Here is a 19,350-nt window from a genome sequence, read left to right on the forward strand (position 1 = left end):
AGAGGCACTTTAACACAAGTACGCACTGTTAGCTCAGTGGTAAAGCGCTAACTGAAGATCATGCGACGTTGGTTCGACTCTCAGGGTGTGCGCTTCAGCAACGCATTTCAGGACTGATCTCCATTCAGCGGCACCTAATGGATGGAATAATTACCCGGTAACAACAATCAGAAAACTTCACTCTGCCAATCTCGGTAACCGGCCCTGCGTTAAAGCCTCTACAAGTATACGAAACTATCAGGAATAACCTATAAAGGCTTTGCCAGTCCGAGGATAAAGATTCAAACCAACCCCTTAGCATCAACTAGCCAATAGAAATAGCCCTCAGCCTAAGCAGATAAATTAGGAAAACAAGACAGTGGCAAAATATCTGAATTTTTTGAAAATTCTGGTTCCTTTGTGTTAATTGATATTTCCATCTTGTGTGAGCTTTTAAATTGTAAAGTTTGCAGTACAAGGTTGAAGTCACTGTCACATGCTTGTTATGAAAATGATTCTGTTCCAGCTTCTGCGGATATTGCATTGGTTGTGAAACAGATACGGATTTGTTTTCAACATCAAAGAAGGCTTGTATGAGTGTTCAAAACATACTTCATATGAAATAAATCTCATAATGGTAGCCTAACATCTGTGAGATTGGCTTGGGATTGTCTGCTTTGCAAACATTTTCAAAATGCTTAAACTCTCCTCCAGCAATAATATAAACCGAGGGTCATATGATGCACTTTTTGATAAGCTGTCTCAATCGGTTGCTACTAACGGCACGATTCAAGCTGACAATGAAATGTCGAAGTCAACTTTTTTCGGGCCTGCGTCAGTGATTCAAAGTACATATGCGAAACTGCCAGGATTAAGTTCTACAAGAAGCTTTACCAGTCCGAGGATAAAGATTCAATCAATCAATTTTCTACGTTTGTTCAAAGACTCCCCAATCCCCATTGCCGGGTGACTTTGAACAGACCATTTAAAAGAAAAAAAGGTACTTTTCAATTTGTTTTTTCAAAGTAATCACATTTGTATTGGAAAGACCCATACTTGAGAGGTATTTTTAATGCTAACTCTTATTCTCATCACTTAAGAATTTTTTAAGGTAAACAAAAAGTGTACAAAATCACCCCATGTTACGGTACCTACTGAAAAAGTATTGGCTATTGAAATTTTAAGCATTACGGTATTGTAACTTAAAGGATGTTTACAATGGACCAGAGAACAACAATCACAAAAACACAAAGTTTTGAAAGAATCTCACAAATGCAGCTTGAATCATGTTGGGCGATTCAATAGAATTCTATTTGAATAAGGACCTTCTGATGATCCCCCCATTTGAATAAAGACCTTCTGATGATCCCCTTTTAGGGTGAAACAGGCTGTAAGGGTTTTAGAGACTGATAACTAGCCTATTTGATGTAATTCGCTCTGCTTGGCATTGAGCACTTTTGTAGTATTAATACTATTTATTGTTTTATATTCGCTTTTCGTAATTAATCGTTTTTGTTGGGGGGCGGTAAAATTTTTCCAGGTCATGAAGAGGGCGTTGGGCCAAAAAAGGTTGAGAAACACTGAGCTAGATGATCGAAATAGATTTTTAGCTACGGTACTTATGATTGAATTGACTCGTGTGAAAATAAATTTGTTTGCATTACAAGGCAGGTAACCGATTAGTTCATATCAAGCATTGTTGTGGGTTTGACACCTGTTAAGATACCGGTACTTCATTTTCTTGATATTGAAATAAAACGTCATTCATTCTATCCCATACCGTACCCTAGTAAACAGACCTAATTCAGGATTAACTTTCCTTTCCAAATTACCAGGAATAACCTTGCAAATAAGCTTTCTTAGTTAGAAGGAAAACTTCCTACAAGACATTGATCATCTCACCAACCCGAATACCACAAGATTATAGCAACATGATTTATTCATAAACCACTTTGTTGTTTAATTCCATCCAGTCGCCGTTGCAGTGGCTCCCCAATCTTCGGTAGTCGCCTGGCCGCTGCTCTTCCAATCAGGTTGCGTTGCTGCTGCTGCTGGTGGTGGAGCAGCAGACCAATCTTCTACAGCTTCAAAAGACTGTGTAGCTCCTGTTCCCCCTACAGCTGGAACATCACCACCGGCCGGTGTGGGCATAACACTTTCAGCCCAGTCTTGCTGAATCTATAAGCAAAAAGCGCCATGAAATCCACAACTGAAATAGCTGTGTTGCAGAAGTGTTCGGATCCTAAAAGTGAGGGTAGTGGTGGAGTCAATAAACAATATTTTTGAATCGATTTCCTTCTCAAAAAAAACGATAAAAAATTATTTCTACACTACAGTAATTAAGTGCGCAAATACGTGACATTTCGGTGGCAGTAACCTGTTGTGTCAATACAATACATAGCTTCTGGTTTGGATAAATCAGCCTTTTACAAGCAGATACATTGGGTACTTACGGGTTCGGCACCCCAGTCTGGTTGAGCTGCTTCCAATTCTTTCTGTTGTTCCTTTTCGGCAGCAACCTAATAAAACATTGCATTGTGATGAATGGTAAACCACTATCTATACAAGACTTCTAGGAAAGCTAGAAACATCGAAAAAGTGTAAAACAACGTCTGTTTACTAACCTGCTCGTCCTTTTCAATTTCCTCCGGATCTCTGTAGAAGTACAAATCGCACATGACATCCCATGGTTGTGTGCGGGCGATGGTTCCTCTCAGCCGCAATACCTGCCCGAACAGAAACCGTGAAGCGACCGCACAACTCAAAATCAATGCACAAAAACTAGAAATTCCGTTACCTCTCGGGCAAGCAGCCACCACATGAGACCAATAGAGTGCTTGGCCTTGTTGTTGCACGGAATGGCGATATCAACGTAGCGGCACGGGGAGTCGGTGTTGCACAGCGCAATCACAGGGATGCTCACATACGCAGATTCAGAGATCGATTGGTGATCAGCACGGGGGTCAGTGACAATCAAGAGTCTTGGTTCACGGTAAGCAGCCTGCAAGATACACACAATAGTCACCGTGGGGGCACTGATAATCAAAATTAAAACATATTTTTTCTATAGCTAATAGCTATGCTAACTTGCACCCAGGGGTGTTTTCGTAGCATTTTGTGGGGGACGTGGCAACATCAAGTTGTTTGTAACAGACCATGTACAAGTTTGTGTACACCCTTCATCTACACAGGGCTTTCCAACGTGCAAACGGGAGGCCGATGTAATTTTGATTTTGAATTTTAAGCTAAATTTACTTTATATCCCATTGAAATGATAGTTTTGAGAATTCAAATAGCCAAAGTGTGATCACTGAATCTTAAATGCAATCCACTGCAAAACTTCTAAAATGGGGTTAAAAATAACAAATATTTCCCTATTACCAGTGTTGTTAGACGTATTTTTGGCACGACCAGTGTAAAAGATGGCCATAAATTATAAATAACAGAAAGTACACACGCTTATGAGTTGCAACCCACGTTATGACCATTATTGAACTGGCTTTAGCCAGTAAACAAAGCACATGTGTAGGACAGTAGGTTGATTCAATATAGCTCAATTCAAAAGGTTAGCCTGGATGAACAGCCCGTTTGTAGGTCCGCAACCATTTTTAAGTTGCTGTATGCTATCCTGTATCTTTCAGTTTCAACCGTGAGCAACTGAGAGACGATTTCATTGTCATAGTCTGCATGTCTTAATGAAACTTTCCAATATCCTTTATGAAACCTTGTAGGCCTGGAATGATACTGGGTAAACTCATGGCCTCAGCGGCTCCAAATAACAAGGGCAAGTCAGTGGGGCATTCTGTGAAAAATTCTAAACACGCCATAGTCATTACCTGAATTTGATTGGTGAAAGTACCAGGAGTAAATCTACCAGCAACTGCAACAGCTCCGGTGGCGGATGCAAACTTGAGAATAGCTCGCTGTCCAAACGAACGTGATGAAATAACACAAATATCAGATGGATTCTCAATAGCCACAATCGCTCGTGCAGCAAACACAATTTTTTCCCAAGTCTGTAAATAAGTTTGCAACATGAACTGGAGCATTTGTGTCAATTTCGACCTACACATGCAGGCCTTGAAATTCACGGCGGACATGTCCGCCGTCACAGCATGTGATGTCCGCGGAAGCGCCATCTAGATCGGTCATATTTGTCCGCCGAGAAATAACACAGGAACTAGCGATACAAATCGTCATTGCATAGCACGAACATAATTTCCCGCACATTCTAGCGCGCATCTAGAAAATGAAAATACTGTATGTTATCCTTAGCTTCCATTCAAGCAGGAAAACTTTCGATTTTTACGTTGCTTCAACGATTGATGACATCGAATCAGCGTAACAAAGGTGAATTCTTCGCTAAGAATCGATGGGAGTACGGTTTTTCTACAGCAATCACGCCCAACTTAGTTCAAGTCTTACATTACAATGTCTGGCTTTGATCTCCGAGTAATATCGTAATATTGATAAGGCAAGGTGGGTTACAAAATTAGATTATACGAGTAGGCTATTACAGCAAGATGCAGCAAAATTTGTTACGTTTTGGTATTACAGTAAGAAAGAAAAGGTCCAGGGAAAATTCAATTTCGCTCACATGACACGCAAAAATAAACCTAAAGAAAAAATCCTAGTGAAACTTTGCGCAACAGAAAATAGTAGCGTTAGTGTAGAATTTTTCCGACCCGTGCCCAGAGCATTGTGACGCAAGAAGCTACACAACCTCGTTCGGTGGAAGTTAATCAGATATGCGGCATATTAAGCAGCTACACGGCGCTTTGACTCTTCAAGCGCACGTTGTTGAACTCGTTGGTGTTCTCAAATGGCGAAGAATTATCAAGATAAACTGATTAAGCATGACGATCGACGCTAAAACTCGAGTGTCTGCCGTGAGACTTAATTTGTCTGCCAAGATAGCTGCTCAGACCGAGCACGTTTGTCCGCGTCAACAAAAACGAATTTCGAGGCCTGACATGGCAGCCTCTCAACTCTTATGAGCACATGAAAAGATAATTTGTTCACAAAACAAAAAGTTTAAATACAGCATGAATATACTTTCAGATAAGTACAAAACCAGATAACAGAAACCAACAAAGTATAATGGCACAGAAGTAGGCTACTCAGTACTCACCAGGTATTTATTACAACTTTAACTCAAATTTATAATACTTTATAACTAACAAGCAACAAAGAGTGTTGCAAAATAAAAACCCATCAGCATCAACAGTATCATCATCAATTGCACTTTTACACACACGTTCTTCGCTGCCACTTCAAAAAGCGAAATAAACCAAAATTGTGTACAGTGTACTGTCACTTTATTACTCCAGCTATGAATACTGTTTATTTGACAAAATAACAAAAAGCAAAATACATTTTTGTTAATGTTTCTGTAGTGTATATTTTTTTGCTAAACAGGTAGTGTTATACCTGTTTTGACCTTTTTATGAAGTCGATCGTGCGAACTGCCAAAGAGCCGGAAAAAAGCTGGTGATTATTTCTAAGCTCTTGTGGTAGCCCAGTGTGTAATTACAACTGAAGTACCATATGTTGGTTTGCAATAGCGAATTCTATTGTAAAGGCATAAAGGTAGCCTTATGAGACATAACATAGCCAATTAATTCCATACTTTCTTCAGATTGATGATATAAACGCCATCTTGTCGTCTCTTGTATATATACTCTTCCATTTGGAAGTCACAGTTGGTAGCTCCAATGTGTGTTGTTGCTGACAACATTTTGGTGACATCATCTTCCTTCAAGGAAAGAGCTTCAATGCCTGAACACAAGTGAAATTTAAATATCAAACAAGTTAAAAAACAAACTAAAACTGAACTATTTTACTGCATTCGAAATAATGACTTTAACACCAGCCAGTCTATTTGCCCACTAATATGAGTTAGAAAGTGTATACCAGAAGGTAAGATAAGAATTCAGTTGACTTGACAAATGCAGCGGTAAGAACTCTGCGGCATAAATTATTAGTGCGATACAGGTGAGTCCAGTCTCATGAATGAAAAACATGTATATCACTGTCAATTCTTATTTACACTCGACAGCTGAAAAACATATAAACTGCAGTGCCCATTACCCACTTTATATTATCATTATGCAGCCCACCTTATATTAGCTCAAAGAAAACAAGATAGGAAGTGGCTATGTCTATGGCGTAGTTAATATTGCCATTCTGTGTTCTTTTTTTACTCCTACATATACAGTTTTACTGCAGCAGTTTAACATTTTAGTCAAGGCAGGCACACTAAGTTGATAGGTTTGTGAAGTCAGAGTTTTTCGATTGGTTGTTATTTATTTATCCAAAAGAAAAATAACTTAGGTCAGGGTGGTCCAAGACTGTAAACATGAAGGGCCACATTAGGGTCTGAGAAAAACTTCACGGGCCGCATAGTGAGAAATGATAACGCGTTGCTGAAAGTAGAAACGTTGTAAAATAAAAACTTAACTAGGTTGCAATTTTGAACTTCTTTTTTATAGATTTCGATCTGTTTTAGCTGCATTCTTACTGTTTGCAGGCTATGAACATTAACAAATCTTGTCGCTGACAAAATACAGTTGCAATGAAAGGACTGAATTTGCTGTTGTGATTGACCTAATGTTTTGCTGCACGCCTAACTCACATTTTAATCTCTGCTTGCTACTCAAAAAGTGATTTTCAGCTAGTAAAAAAGATACGATACATAACACGTCAATAAATTAGCAAACTAAAACAGTTTATTGTCTTTTTGCTTTTGCATATAGTGTCGATGTCTGGTTTTATATTCAATGGTCGACACAGACGTAAGCAGGCATCCAGGGTTTCATCAGCCATTCTGTTCCGTGTGTCGCTTTTTATTCGCTTCATAACGGAGAAAGTGCTAGCAACAAAAGCAAAATATCAACGCACGTTTGTGTCGTCACAAACCGACATTGTTCCATCATAGTTACCTATTGACCCGATTATGCACGACTTATTTAGGGTTGTGGCGAATGTAATATATTTATAAATTGTAGGTGTATTTTTAAACCTTGGATTTAGCACTGATATTCCGGCATGCACAAAGTGTTTGCGGGCCGCATGCGGCCCGCGTGCCAGGGTTTAGACCACCCTAACTTTGGTGGTTTGACAGCTCAGCAGGGTTGCCAATTTGGCTTTTTTGAAGCCAGATTTTAAAAATCTTTTATCTTATGAGAATCTTATTTCAGCTATTTTCTACTGGCTTTTTTTCAGTGACGACAGGTTGGCAACCCTGCAGCTCAGTACAGACAGATGTTATTTTTGATTAATTGGGGAGGTTTACTAAGCAAAAATGTGTTATTCCTCCAAAAAAAAGAATAGGCCTAACTAAGGTAATTTGGCAACCTTTTTTACTGAGTGTGAAAATTTTGTTGAACTGAAAAAAAGCAGGCACAGCAGTATCAACCTTGAAAATTTTAGCATATTTTTACTTTGGCAAAATCTTGTCGATGTAAAACCCCGAGTCAAAATAACTACGGTAGTAGTAGTATTCCAGTTTTATTCCGGTGATGTCCCCGTTACCGAGGGTGGCCGGATTCACCTCCAAGCACCGCAATAGCCTTCACACTCTACCTCTACATCGATCTGTCTAACGCGTCCTCTCTTGTCAAGCCCACCTTGCTGCTTTCCTCTTCAACTTGCCTTTTCCACCTTTTCTTGCGCCTTCCTTGTTTTCTACGACCCTCCACTTGCAACTCCAGCGTTCTTCTCAAAACATCATCTTCATCCCTTCTCCAAACATGCCCATACCATCTTACTCCATTCGCTTTCGCCAACTCATCAACCTTCTCATTCAACCCAAGCAAGTATATAAGTTCTTCGGTATTTCTTTTATCCACCAGCTTCACACCAGGCACCAACACAATGCACTCTTAGTTTTTCTTAAAATCGCTACACCATGTCTCACTTCCGTACAGAACTGAAGATCTCACACTCTTGCAGTCAGTGCCGCTTCACAATAGGGTGGAGTGAAAAAAATTTTTTTTTGAAATTTAAAAATCAGTAGTTTTTAAGTCCTGACAAATATGCCAGAAACACCAGAAAAAATGAATTTAGGGGGTTGCCACCATTTTCCAGCCGGCAACCAGCCACTAGGTGTCTCAGATAACCCCAAAACATAAAAATCTCCATAACTTTTGAACCGTACATGCTAGGAAGATGGTTTTGGGTTTAAAAGAAGCGAAAATTCCATGTTCCTATCTAACTTCTAAGAACTTTTTGTTGTATTTTTACAAATAATGAAGTTATTGAACAAAAACCGAAATTTTACCAAATAGAAACAATAGCCTATGATATTAAGGAATATTCTGCCATTGTTCTGCCACAATCACAAGTTCATCTTCGAGCTCCGTGCCTTGAAGTGATTTATAAAGCTCATTTGCAATTGTACGACCCCTGTCGTCAGTGTAGGAGAAAGGTGAGTCAGGTAGTACTCTCCTGGTTCACCCACAACAGATATGTTCTTCTAGCATTAGTGATCTGTACTGCTTTCCGTTTGGCCCTTCCAACCATTGTGAGTGTAGCATCTTTTCAACCATCGAAATAAATGGCATTTACTGAATTAAAATGCTGCTGCTCGTCTTTTTGAAGTTCTTTTCTACAGCGTTGCCTTTCTCTTCGCAGCTTGCTCCGATCGATCACATAAGCTTTATCAGTATCTGTGATGAGACTAACATCTTGCAACACGCTATTTGCAACAGCAGCACGGTCTAACATTTGATATCTTTCACTCATCCTTGCAAGATCTGGCCATTTCTTTCGATTTTGGTTACTTTGCTTAACTGTGAGCGTAACTGCATCTTCAGATTCGGATGAAGATGCAATAATCGCACTTGATCCAGACTCATATTCAGATAAGTGGGCAGTTAGAGATGTTCATGGTTCATCATGTAGTAATGAACTTGATGGTATGAAAGGATTGACTGAACGGCGAATGAACATAACATCAGATTCATTCAGTGGCACAGAGGTATCAAGGCATTTCATAGCTCGGGTACTGCTCTGATCTTCATAAAAATTGTAGTCATGATCGGTCATTCTAAGCTTGTGCTCTATTTCTAAACTCCACCTTTGTCGCGGGTTTTTACAGAATACATCAAATAACGTGTCAATATCAGACATAAAAGTTTCCTCCTTTTTCAAGAATGTATCTGTTCATTTCTTCTTTGACCAACGATCCAAAGAACTGAAGTTTGTCACCAAATCATGGATTTTTTTGGTAACAGTTACATAATGTAAAGAGCACACATTGCACCATACCCAACAATCAGTAAGTTCTTTGGCAACATCTGCAGTTCTGAAATTTTTTAAAGTGAATACAGCGACGAATCACATCCCGTTTTGTTGGTAAAATACCTTTGGGAAAACCATCGATGCTGGAAAATGTGTGGCCACTGTGTAGCACTTTTATGGTAGTTCTTCGTATTTCCATGAGAATTGAGAAGTTGAAATAATACAATCACAGTACAATTACCATTTACCAGTAACACACTTAAACTTAAGTTAGTCTGCAAACTAGACTAGGATTAGGCAACGTTTGAATCCTCAACAAAACCATACTACAGAGATGTCTGCATTTAGATAAGCTACGTATTGCACTATGATAAGTAGTGATGCACCGTCTGAGGTAACATCTACTATTCTACTTCATATAATCACCCTGACTTCATAAGATTTATCCAATACCCAAGGTCATGAACTTGATCATAGGTCACTATGACACAAATTGCTGTGATTGGTCAAAATAAAATTATGATGGTGAGGTGATACCTGACTAGGCTAAATGTATAAGTAAAATCGCAGGAGTCAGCATTACACTGTTTTATATAAAGTCTGAAATCGATTTCGGCCATCTTCAGTCAGCTTATTCGAATAGAATCTATTCTATTTGAATAAGCTTCGGTCATCTTGAGTCAGCTGAATCAATATTTTTCCTAGAAAAGCAAACATTATCTTTGCATGCTAAACAAACTACTCTACAATGGCAGAATATTCCTTAATATCATAGGCTATTGTTTCGCATATGGTAAAATTTCGATTTTTGTTCAATAACTTCATTATTTGTAATAATACAACAAAAAGTTCTTAGAAGTTAGATAGGAACATGGCAATTCCGCTTCTTTTAAACTCAAAACCATCTTCCTAGCATGTACGGTTCAAAAGTTATGAAGATTTTCATGTCTTGGGGTTATCTGAGACACCTAGTGGCTGGTTGCCGGCTGGAAAATGGTGGCAACCCCCCAAATTCATTTTTTCTGGTGTTTCTGGCATATTTGTCAGGACTTGAAAACTACCGATTTTTGAATTTCAAAAAAAAAATTTTTTCACTCCACCCTACTTCACAACCACCACTGGCATTTAATCTATCTCCTAGACAGCAAAAGGCATGCACTGATTGGGTGCCGACGATGTTGTCCCCAGCCGATGTCGTTCCGTCATACATCAGGATGCGCAATAATTTACGCCGCCAGAAAAAGCTTCATAAGCTGGGCTGTTGCATTTCAGCTCGAGCGTCAATGCGCGTGTCGTTCCCAGTGAGTGATCATGAATAAGACAGTGGCTATTTGCCCAGCTTCGGTCTTTTAATCTGAAACACTATTTGACCAGTCATGACGTATTTTTTTCTTCTTCTTCAAAGCAAAAGACGAGAGGAAAAGAAAAAAGTGCCTATATAACTTCTAAATTCAATAGTTTTATATAACTGAATCAGCGGTACATACGATGTTTCTCAGGTTGGTATCCCCAAGGGTATGAGTTCGATCCTACCCAGAAACGTTTTACTTTTTAACTAAATTGCCTGCTAAAACACACTGCCTCAATATAAACTGAACATTGATGAAATCATTTTTTAAAGGGCGGGGAAACCCAAATTACCCTTTTGCGAGTTTTTTGTTTAAGCGTTATGTTTTGTGTACAACATGCGTTTTAGAAAAAAAATCCAAATTTTGTTGCCCTCGTCTCGCTAAGGCCGCCTTTGTTTCATCCTCGATTGCTAGGCCTCGTGCACATCCAGCTGTGACATCACAAGGTACATACAGTATTGTTCGAATTAATTGAAACTCTCAAGAAAACAGGCTGAATTTGTGTATATTTGGGGCAGTGGCTATTTGACCGGCGCCGGTCTTTGAATCTGAAACACTATTTGACCGGTCATGACATCACTATATAGGAATTTTTTTGTTTTTCTCTTTCAAAGCAAAAGATGAGAAGAGTGCCTATATAAGTTCTAAATTCAACACCTATGTTCAACTGATTCTGTGGCGTGTATGATACGTATTGGGCTGGTGTTCCAGAGGGAATGATTTCGATACTACACGGAAGCGTTTTTTTTTTAAACTTTTAATTAAATTTTGACCCGAAGTGACTCAATCGTTAGGCTGCTGCATTTTTGTGGTCAATTTCTAATTTGAGTAGCCTACAGCCCAATTTTTTATGTCTTTTCAAATACGAGTAATAAAGTTAGTTTTTTATGACCATGTTTGCCAAACGACGCAAAAATGTATGGACAAACGGAAAATTATGACAAACGGAAAATTACTCAGAGAAATTCTCAAATTCCAGAAAATTAAAAACTCTAACTTTATTAGGCTACTTAATTTTATTTTTTTGAATTTAAGAATTTCTATGGATAATTTTCCGTTCGTCATAAGAGGATGTGACCGTGTTTGCCGAATGACGCAAAAATGTAATGCGCTGTTTGGCAAACACGGTCACATCCTCTTATGACGAACGGAAAATTACCCAGAGAAATTCTCAAATTCCAGAAAATTAAAAACTCCAACTTTATTACTCATGAAAAAAAGAGAGAATTTCGACACTTTAAACCCTGATTAGGGATGCCCAAAGTAGAATTTCAAATCCTTGAGATTCGAATCTAAAAACCGCTTTTTTATTGGGTAATTGGATTCGGAAATAATACGAAGAAAAGAAAAAATTATAAAAAAAAAAAAATTTGAAAAAATACACCTGCAAGTCTTGCAACAAAGCAGACTTTCCACTTTTGCACAATTTAGCTGCAAAATACGTGGCCATTCCAGCAACATCAGCTTCTTTGGAGAAGCAACATCAGCTTCGTTTTCAAGCGCTGGGCTGACTGTTGGAAAACTCAAAACAAGGCTGACAGGGCAGCATCTGGAGGAGATAAACGTTCTAGATTGCAATTCATCACTGTTGTGAACGATTGAGAACTTGTTAAAATGATAGCTTTGCAAAGCTTCTTTTTCATGCCGTTATGTGTATTTTCTCAATAAAAAGAAAAGGTTAAAATTTACGCCGAGGATTTTAGAATAGGATTCGAAATTCTAGATCCGAAAATAAATTCTAGAATAGGCAATTATTCTACTTTGGGCATCTCTAACCCTGATTAACGTAATATCAATAGAGGATCCTCGTAAAGCAGATACAAAAGCATCGAGAGTTCAATACCCAAAATCGCGATCTGCAACAGATGAATATCAATTGGACTTTGTCATGAACATTGAATTTCCACCCAACATTTTCTATTTCTGTTTGAACTACATGTACTTTAAAAGGTCGTCAATATTACTGCATTCAATTTTTTTCACTTTATTACTCATAGTTGAAAAGACATAAAAAATTGGGCTGTAGGCTACTCAGATTAAAAATTAACCACAAAAATGCAGCAGCTTAACGATTGAGTCAATTCGGGTCAAAATTTAGTTAAAAATTAAAAATAAAAGAACGCTTCCGCATAGTATCGAACTCATTCCCTCTGAAGCACCAGGCGGAGACTTATCCTACACGCCACCGAATCAGTTGAACATAACTGCCGAATTTAGAACTTATATAGGCACTCTTCTCGTCTTTTGCTTAGAAAAAGAAAAAAATTCATATATAGTGTTTTCATGACCGGTTAAATAGTGTTTCAGATTCAAAGACCGGCGCCGGTCAAATAGCCACTGCCTATATTTGGTTTAATGCGATACCGGTACGCTTTTTTGCAGCTACAAAAGCAGAATTGTGAAAGTAGGCTATTACATTTTCAATATTTATTGTGGTGTTTGTTACGTTATTCTTTAGTTTGGTACAACTTAAGGAATTAGTTGATGAACAAAAAAAATCAATTTGGTAGGCTACCCAGGCCTCAAAACCGAAGAACCTACATTTACTATACGGCCAAATTTGTCCGCCATAAAGTTCAAAGAAAAATTTTACTCAAGTGGCCTTGTGAATAAAGTACTTTGCCACATATAATCACAAAGAATTAGAAAGCAGTCAAAGCACCCGATAAATCACAATACACACTGTCTGTCTATGAACATTAGGGTGTTGCAGGCGCCCCAACCCTCTCGGATTTTGCTTACCTTTTTTGTGGTACTGTGTTTAGATCAGTAGACCACAAATATGAAGTTTCATAAATTTTCATCGACGTTTACCTCCACCGCCGAGGCCATTTTGAGGGCCACTTTTTGAATTTTTTCATGTTTTTTGCCACTAGAGGGCAGTGTATAAGTTTTGCAATATTGGGGGTATATTTAAAAGATGCACTATGATGTTCTGAATTGTTAAAAAAAAAAATTGGAGAAATGGGATAAGCATATCCAAAAATATTCAAGTTTTGTCACTAATTTTTTGCACAATACTGCCCCTAGTGGTAAAAAGAAAAATTAAAATATCTTAAAAACTACTCATCATATTGTTATAGAACTTCCATTTTCGTGGGTAAGGAATTTGATTTTAGCAATATTTTTGCAAAATATTACCACTAGAGGGCGGTAATTCTAATTTTGAACTATTTTTCTGTAAAAAGGCGATATTGTTGCATTTCTTGAGCTATGCTATCTAAAGAATACAATTTCATGGCTTATGCACAACAAAATTTATTCAATTGTAAAGAAACTGCATGCATGCCTCCACTATATCAATACATCCAAACTGGCAATGTGAGTCGTAGTTAACACAATTTACGCAAAGGCAGTTGTGCATCTTCATTGTGTTGATAAACGACGTTTTCTAAGATTTGATATCCTTCTTCGATCCTCCTCCACCAATTGAATATATAGTTTTGCAGATTTTTTTCTTGTTTTGCTAGATGAAGAAAGTCGGATACCAGTTTTACCCCCTCTCTGCTGAATCATTACAAACTCTGAGTGCGCTTATGATATCATTAGCAGAAGCTTAGCCATCATCTATTTCCGACTCTTTCGGGTGTTTGGCAAGAAAAGTTGAAATGTGCAAAAGTTCAAAAAACATTTTGCTGCTGGCATTTGCATAGGAGCACAATGGCAATGAGTTATTATAAACAATGTCTGGTAGATCTGGCTTACCGTAGCCTATCCATTACCAAACCTGTTTGTAACCTGGCCATGGAAACTTGCATTTAAATGGAGCAGAGTTCTAGCCAAAGATTCATTTTCATCCATAGTGACTTGTTCGTCCCATAGAACTAAGGGGATCAGCTCCCCAGTTACATACCATGTGTGCCTACCTATAGCTTTTAAAGCAGCAACACTGATAATTTTGTCTACTGCATCATAGCTTTTGATGTCACTTACCAGTTGCAAATCTTCTTGGGGTGCTGATGCAGCAATTGGACAGTTAAACAACCATCTATTAAAATAATACAAAAGTGCAAAAGTCAACAAATCGCTCTATTTTTTGTATTTGTGACTTGGAAATGATGCCTTGTGGTAGAAAGTCTTGCAGCATTACTATCTTATAGCATTAGAGCTGATTTCCCATCCATCTTGCTCGATGGACTGCACCACATTTTCCAATATGTTTTCTGCATGCTAGGCAGAGAAGTGGTTTGTCTAGCTTTGTTTGAAGAGAAATGCATGCAGCATAGAGATGGCCTGAAAAAAAAAGAAAAATTTGAAACAACAATACCCAAAACTTTTTCAAGCCATCTCTCTGAGCTGCATGCATTTTTCTTCAAATAAAGCGAGACAAACCACTTCTCTGCCTAGCATGCAGAAAACATACTGGAGAAGTTATAGTTTCTCATGTGTGGGAAGCCCTGAAAGTCGAAACGTCAACATCTCCAGGCATTGATTTAAAAGATTCCGGAACAAAGGATTCGATGCAACCCCACATGCTGCAGCTGTACTGCATACCAAAGATCCTCAAGAGTTGGGAGAAGCTGTAACAACCCAAAGCAGAAAAGTGGAAGCACTTACAAATTTTGAGAGAGATATGCAAAATTATCAGAGGGGTGACTACAAAGAACTTTTAGACCTGATGGCGGTGTACATTGAAATCAACAGTGGACAGCACAACTTCATGAAATGCGTTGCAGTCCATCGAGCAAGATGGATGGGAAAGCAGCTCTATTGCTATAAGATAGTAATGCTGCAAGACTTTCTACCACAAGGAATCATTTCCAAGTCACAAATACAAAAATTAGAGCTATTTGTTTACTTTTGTATTTAATGGATGGTGGTTCAACTGTCCAATTGCTGCATCAGCACCCCAAGAAGATTTGCAACTGGTAAGTGACATCAAAAGCTATGATGCAGTAGACAAAATAAAAAGCTTTAGGTAGGCACACATGGTATGTAACTGGGGAGCTGATCCCCTTAGCTCTATGGGACGAACAAGTCACTATGGATGAAAAGGAAGCTTTGGCTAGAACTCTGCTGCATTTAAATGCAAGTTTCCATGGCCAGGTTACAAACAGGTTTGGTAATGGATACGGTAAGCCAGAGCTGCCAGACATTGTTTATGATAACTCATTGTCATTGTGCTCCTATGCAAATGCCAGCAGAAAAATGTTTTTTTGAACTTTTGCAAATTTCAACAACTTTTCTTGCCAAACACCCAAAAGAGTGGGAAATAGATGATGGCTATGCTTCTGCTAATGGGATCATAAGTGCACTCAGAGTTTGTAATGATTCAGCAGAGAGGAGGTAAAACTGGTATCCGACTTTCTTCATCTAGCAAAGCAAGAAAAAAATCTGCAAAACTATATTCAAGCGATGGAGGAGGATTGAAAAAAGATACCAAATCTTAGAAAACGTCGTTTATCAACACAATGAAGATGCACAACTGCCTTTGCGTAAATTGTGTTAACTACGACTCACATTGCCTGTTTGGATGTATTGATATAGTACATGCATGCATGCAGTTTCTTTACAATTGAATAAATTTTGTAGTGGGGAACAAACCGACGATGGATTATGATGTGCATAAGCCATGAAATTGTATTCTTCAGATAGCATAGCTCAAGAAATGCAACAATATCGCCTTTTACAGAAAAATAGTTCAAAATTAGAATTACCGCCCTCTAGTGGTAATATTTTGCAAAAATATTGCTAAAATCAAATTCCTTACCCACAAAAATGGGGGGGTACATGCAAGTTCTATAACAATATGATGAGTAGTTTTTAAGATATTTTAATTTTTCTTTTTACCACTAGGGGCAGTATTGTGCAAAAAATTAGTGACAAAACTTGAATATTTTTGGATATGCTTATCCCATTTCTCCAATTTTTTTTTTTAACAATTCAGAACATCATAGTGCATCTTTTAAATATACTCCCAATATCGCAAAACTTATACACTGCCCTCTAGTGGCAAAAAACATGAAAAAATTCAAAAAGTGGCCCTCAAAATGGCCTCGGCGGTGGAGGTAAACGTCGATGAAAATTTATGAAACTTCATATTTGTGGTCTACTGATCTAAACACAGTACCACAAAAAAGGTAAGCATGGTGAAACCAAGATTTAAATTTCATGGGGCGCCTGCAACACCCTAATGAACATTATTGATTGACCAAGCAGGTAATGTCTGACGATAAGCAGGATGCAAGTGACATCACAATATACTTTATTGATGCGTGTCAAAGTTCCGATGGCAGCCAAACAGCTTGCTTCCGTCGGAACTGTTTGGCTGCCGGAAAAATTTGTTTTGAGGCCTGCTACTATTTTTGTAGCGTGCACTACGGTACTAGACTACTTAAGAAATTAAAAAGTGGCTACACTTACGGCGCCGTATATACAGCCGTTCTATGCCTTTTTTTTAATCTTTACGTCGCTATTACTGAGCATGCGCGCTGTTGCTGTGTCTGCGCGCTTGCTGCGTATTTTTTTCTTTTTTCACCTTTTTTTTCTAAGCGATGAAAGAATAAATGAAAAAAAGTGCATATATAACTTCTAAATTCAACTGTTTTTGCCAAGTGAATCTGTGGCGGGTGCGATCTTTGTCTGGCTCGCACTCAGCAACAGCGTGCATGCGCAATAAAAGCGACGAAAAGATTAAAAAAAAGGCATGGAACAGCTGTATTTACGGCGCCGTAAATGTAGCCACTTCCTTAGAAATTTGGTTTTGTCTTTACTAAGTAACCTACTGATACAGTTGTAAATACACAAAATAGATAAAATCTTGTTATTTTCGTCTCTGTACAAGACAAATAACAGGTGAATTTGGTAGTGTGCTAAATTAAAATTCCAAGATGCAAATTTCCAGCTTTTTGACAACAGGGGCAGCTGCTCCCCTGGCTCGTACGCTTGTGAAAATACAAAAAATGATGAAGCTCATACCTTGAGACATTTTGACGGTTTCAGTCCAAGTTTTTACGAGTTACGATAGGAGAAATCCGACGTTCGCCAACCTTGGGTGTGATGACAAAAAAGAAAGTTTTATGGGATTTGGTGGCAACGTGAAAATATGGTGGTAACCTGTCAATAATATTTAACACTGGGCAAGGGAACAAAAACGAGAAAAACTTTCAGAGCTTCAGTTCAGTTGTTTGTTTGTTTGTTTGTTTGTTTTATTATCTTTATCCTGCATTGCGGGAAAGCGGACTTGAGCGCTATGCATCGGTGTACGCCTTCCGACGTACACCTGACCCACGCTGCAGCCGACTGCAATGTCTGTTTCCGGTTGTCTACTCTATTTATGACTTAAATTTGGTACTACCCATTACTCGAAATCGATTACTGGGTAGAGGCAATTATCGTAAAGTTTCTTGCCCAGAGAAACAACAGCAAGTACTGGCTGGCTGGAGTCGAACACGCAGGCTCTCGACTGCGAGCCCAACGCGCTAACCACTCGGCCACTCCTGCCGGCCACTCCTGCCGATCTGACCATCACAACGAAAACAATAGGCTACACGTCAACATAACAAAGGTCTAGAAAAAGGTAGAAGAGAAAAAACACGAACGCTAAAACGTGCTCGAGACCGAAATAAGCAATTAAGTTAGAATATTGGCACGGTCGCAACACCTTCAGAAATATTTAGGATAAAAAAAGAAAATAAAAATTTACAAATAAAAACAGGAGCTACCTAAAAGATGAAGAATGCAATTTAAAAATGAAAAATGTGTTGGAAGAGAAATATAAAAAAGGACAAGAAGATTTGCATTGGGTGTTTATTGGCCTCTAGAAGGCATACTATCGGGTGCTAAGACAGAATATTTGAAGCTGCCTTTAAATGAAAGAAGTAGCCTAGAAGAGAATTAGCCTATGTCTGTCTAATCCAAGACACGTGCGGTAACAAGGAAGTTTAGAGTGAGCGAGTGAAGCGTGGGGTGGAAATGACGCAGATATTTGAGATAACGATTGGGTTGGATTTGTACTGAGCCTATTCTTCTTTTCTGTTATTATGGATTGCTTAACAGGAAATGTCCTGAGAGAAGCACTTGGGGATATGCTGTTTGCAGACGACATTGTGTTGTATGCAAAGATGAGAGAAGAAGCGAAACAAAGGCTGGAGAATTAAAAAGCAGGGATGGAAAATAAAGGCATAAAAATTAACAGGCAAAAGACAATAGGCTACATCTCAAACTCCAGAGGTCACCAGAAGATAATGATGAAAAAAATCAGACAAAAAATACAACCACGGTACAAGGAAAAGCGTGAAACAAGCAGGCTTACTAGAATTCAAATATCTTGATTCATCAGTTCATCAGCTTATTTATTATGAGAACGGGACGGGCGACAGAGAGGCGACAAAGCGATACCAGTCAGGATGAAGAGCATGGAAAAAATAGCAGGAGTCATGTGTGACGGAAAGGTGTTAGAAAAGCTGAAGAGGAAACTTTATAAAACGATGGTAAGACCAGCAACGTCGTGTGCGATGCTGGCTGTGTACAGCCACCATATGGTTACCCCCCCCATAAACATTGGTCGTGAAAAACACGTGAAAAACACGAGAAATTCTGAGGAAACTCGTGTAATACACGTATATTTCTCGTGTTTTTACGAGCCAATGTTTATGAGGCCGTAGGCTACAAAAACTGCATCGGCCCAAGGCGTTAAGAGGGTGCACGAATGTACGGGGCCGGTATTGGTATATTGGTACTGTGGTAAGGTAGCCTACTTGATTTCCGATGTTTCTGTCCTGAAACGCTTTGCGCAGACGCTAATTACTTTGTACGCTTACGTTATTTGCCACAGCTG

General features: G+C 38.6%; 1 protein-coding gene across 1 annotated transcript; it reads right to left on the reverse strand.

Annotated features, from left to right (window-relative positions):
• Window positions 1-1,900: 1,900 nt before the first annotated feature.
• Window positions 1,901-17,619, reverse strand: LOC145770073 (small ribosomal subunit protein uS2-like). Its single transcript, XM_082581661.1, has 7 exons — window positions 17,490-17,619; window positions 5,609-5,757; window positions 3,816-3,995; window positions 2,777-2,980; window positions 2,604-2,705; window positions 2,433-2,498; window positions 1,901-2,157 (listed from the first exon to the last, which is right to left on the reverse strand). The coding sequence occupies exons 1-7, from the start codon at window positions 17,497-17,499 to the stop codon at window positions 1,939-1,941; spliced, it is 930 nt and encodes a 309-aa protein (XP_082437787.1). The 5' UTR covers window positions 17,500-17,619; the 3' UTR covers window positions 1,901-1,938.
• Between the last annotated feature and the right edge of the window lie 1,731 nt (window positions 17,620-19,350).

The sequence above is a fragment of the Aplidium turbinatum genome, chromosome 5 (assembly GCF_918807975.1).
Source record: "Aplidium turbinatum chromosome 5, kaAplTurb1.1, whole genome shotgun sequence".
Classification (NCBI taxonomy): domain Eukaryota; kingdom Metazoa; phylum Chordata; class Ascidiacea; order Aplousobranchia; family Polyclinidae; genus Aplidium; species Aplidium turbinatum.

Coding starts and splice junctions, on each gene's coding strand:
- LOC145770073 (XM_082581661.1), bottom strand. Junction 2,981..3,815: donor CTTTCACCAATCAAATTCAG/GTAATGACTATG, acceptor TGTATCTTGCAG/GCTGCTTACCGTGAACCAAG. Junction 2,706..2,776: donor GGTGGCTGCTTGCCCGAGAG/GTAACGGAATTT, acceptor CTGTTCGGGCAG/GTATTGCGGCTGAGAGGAAC.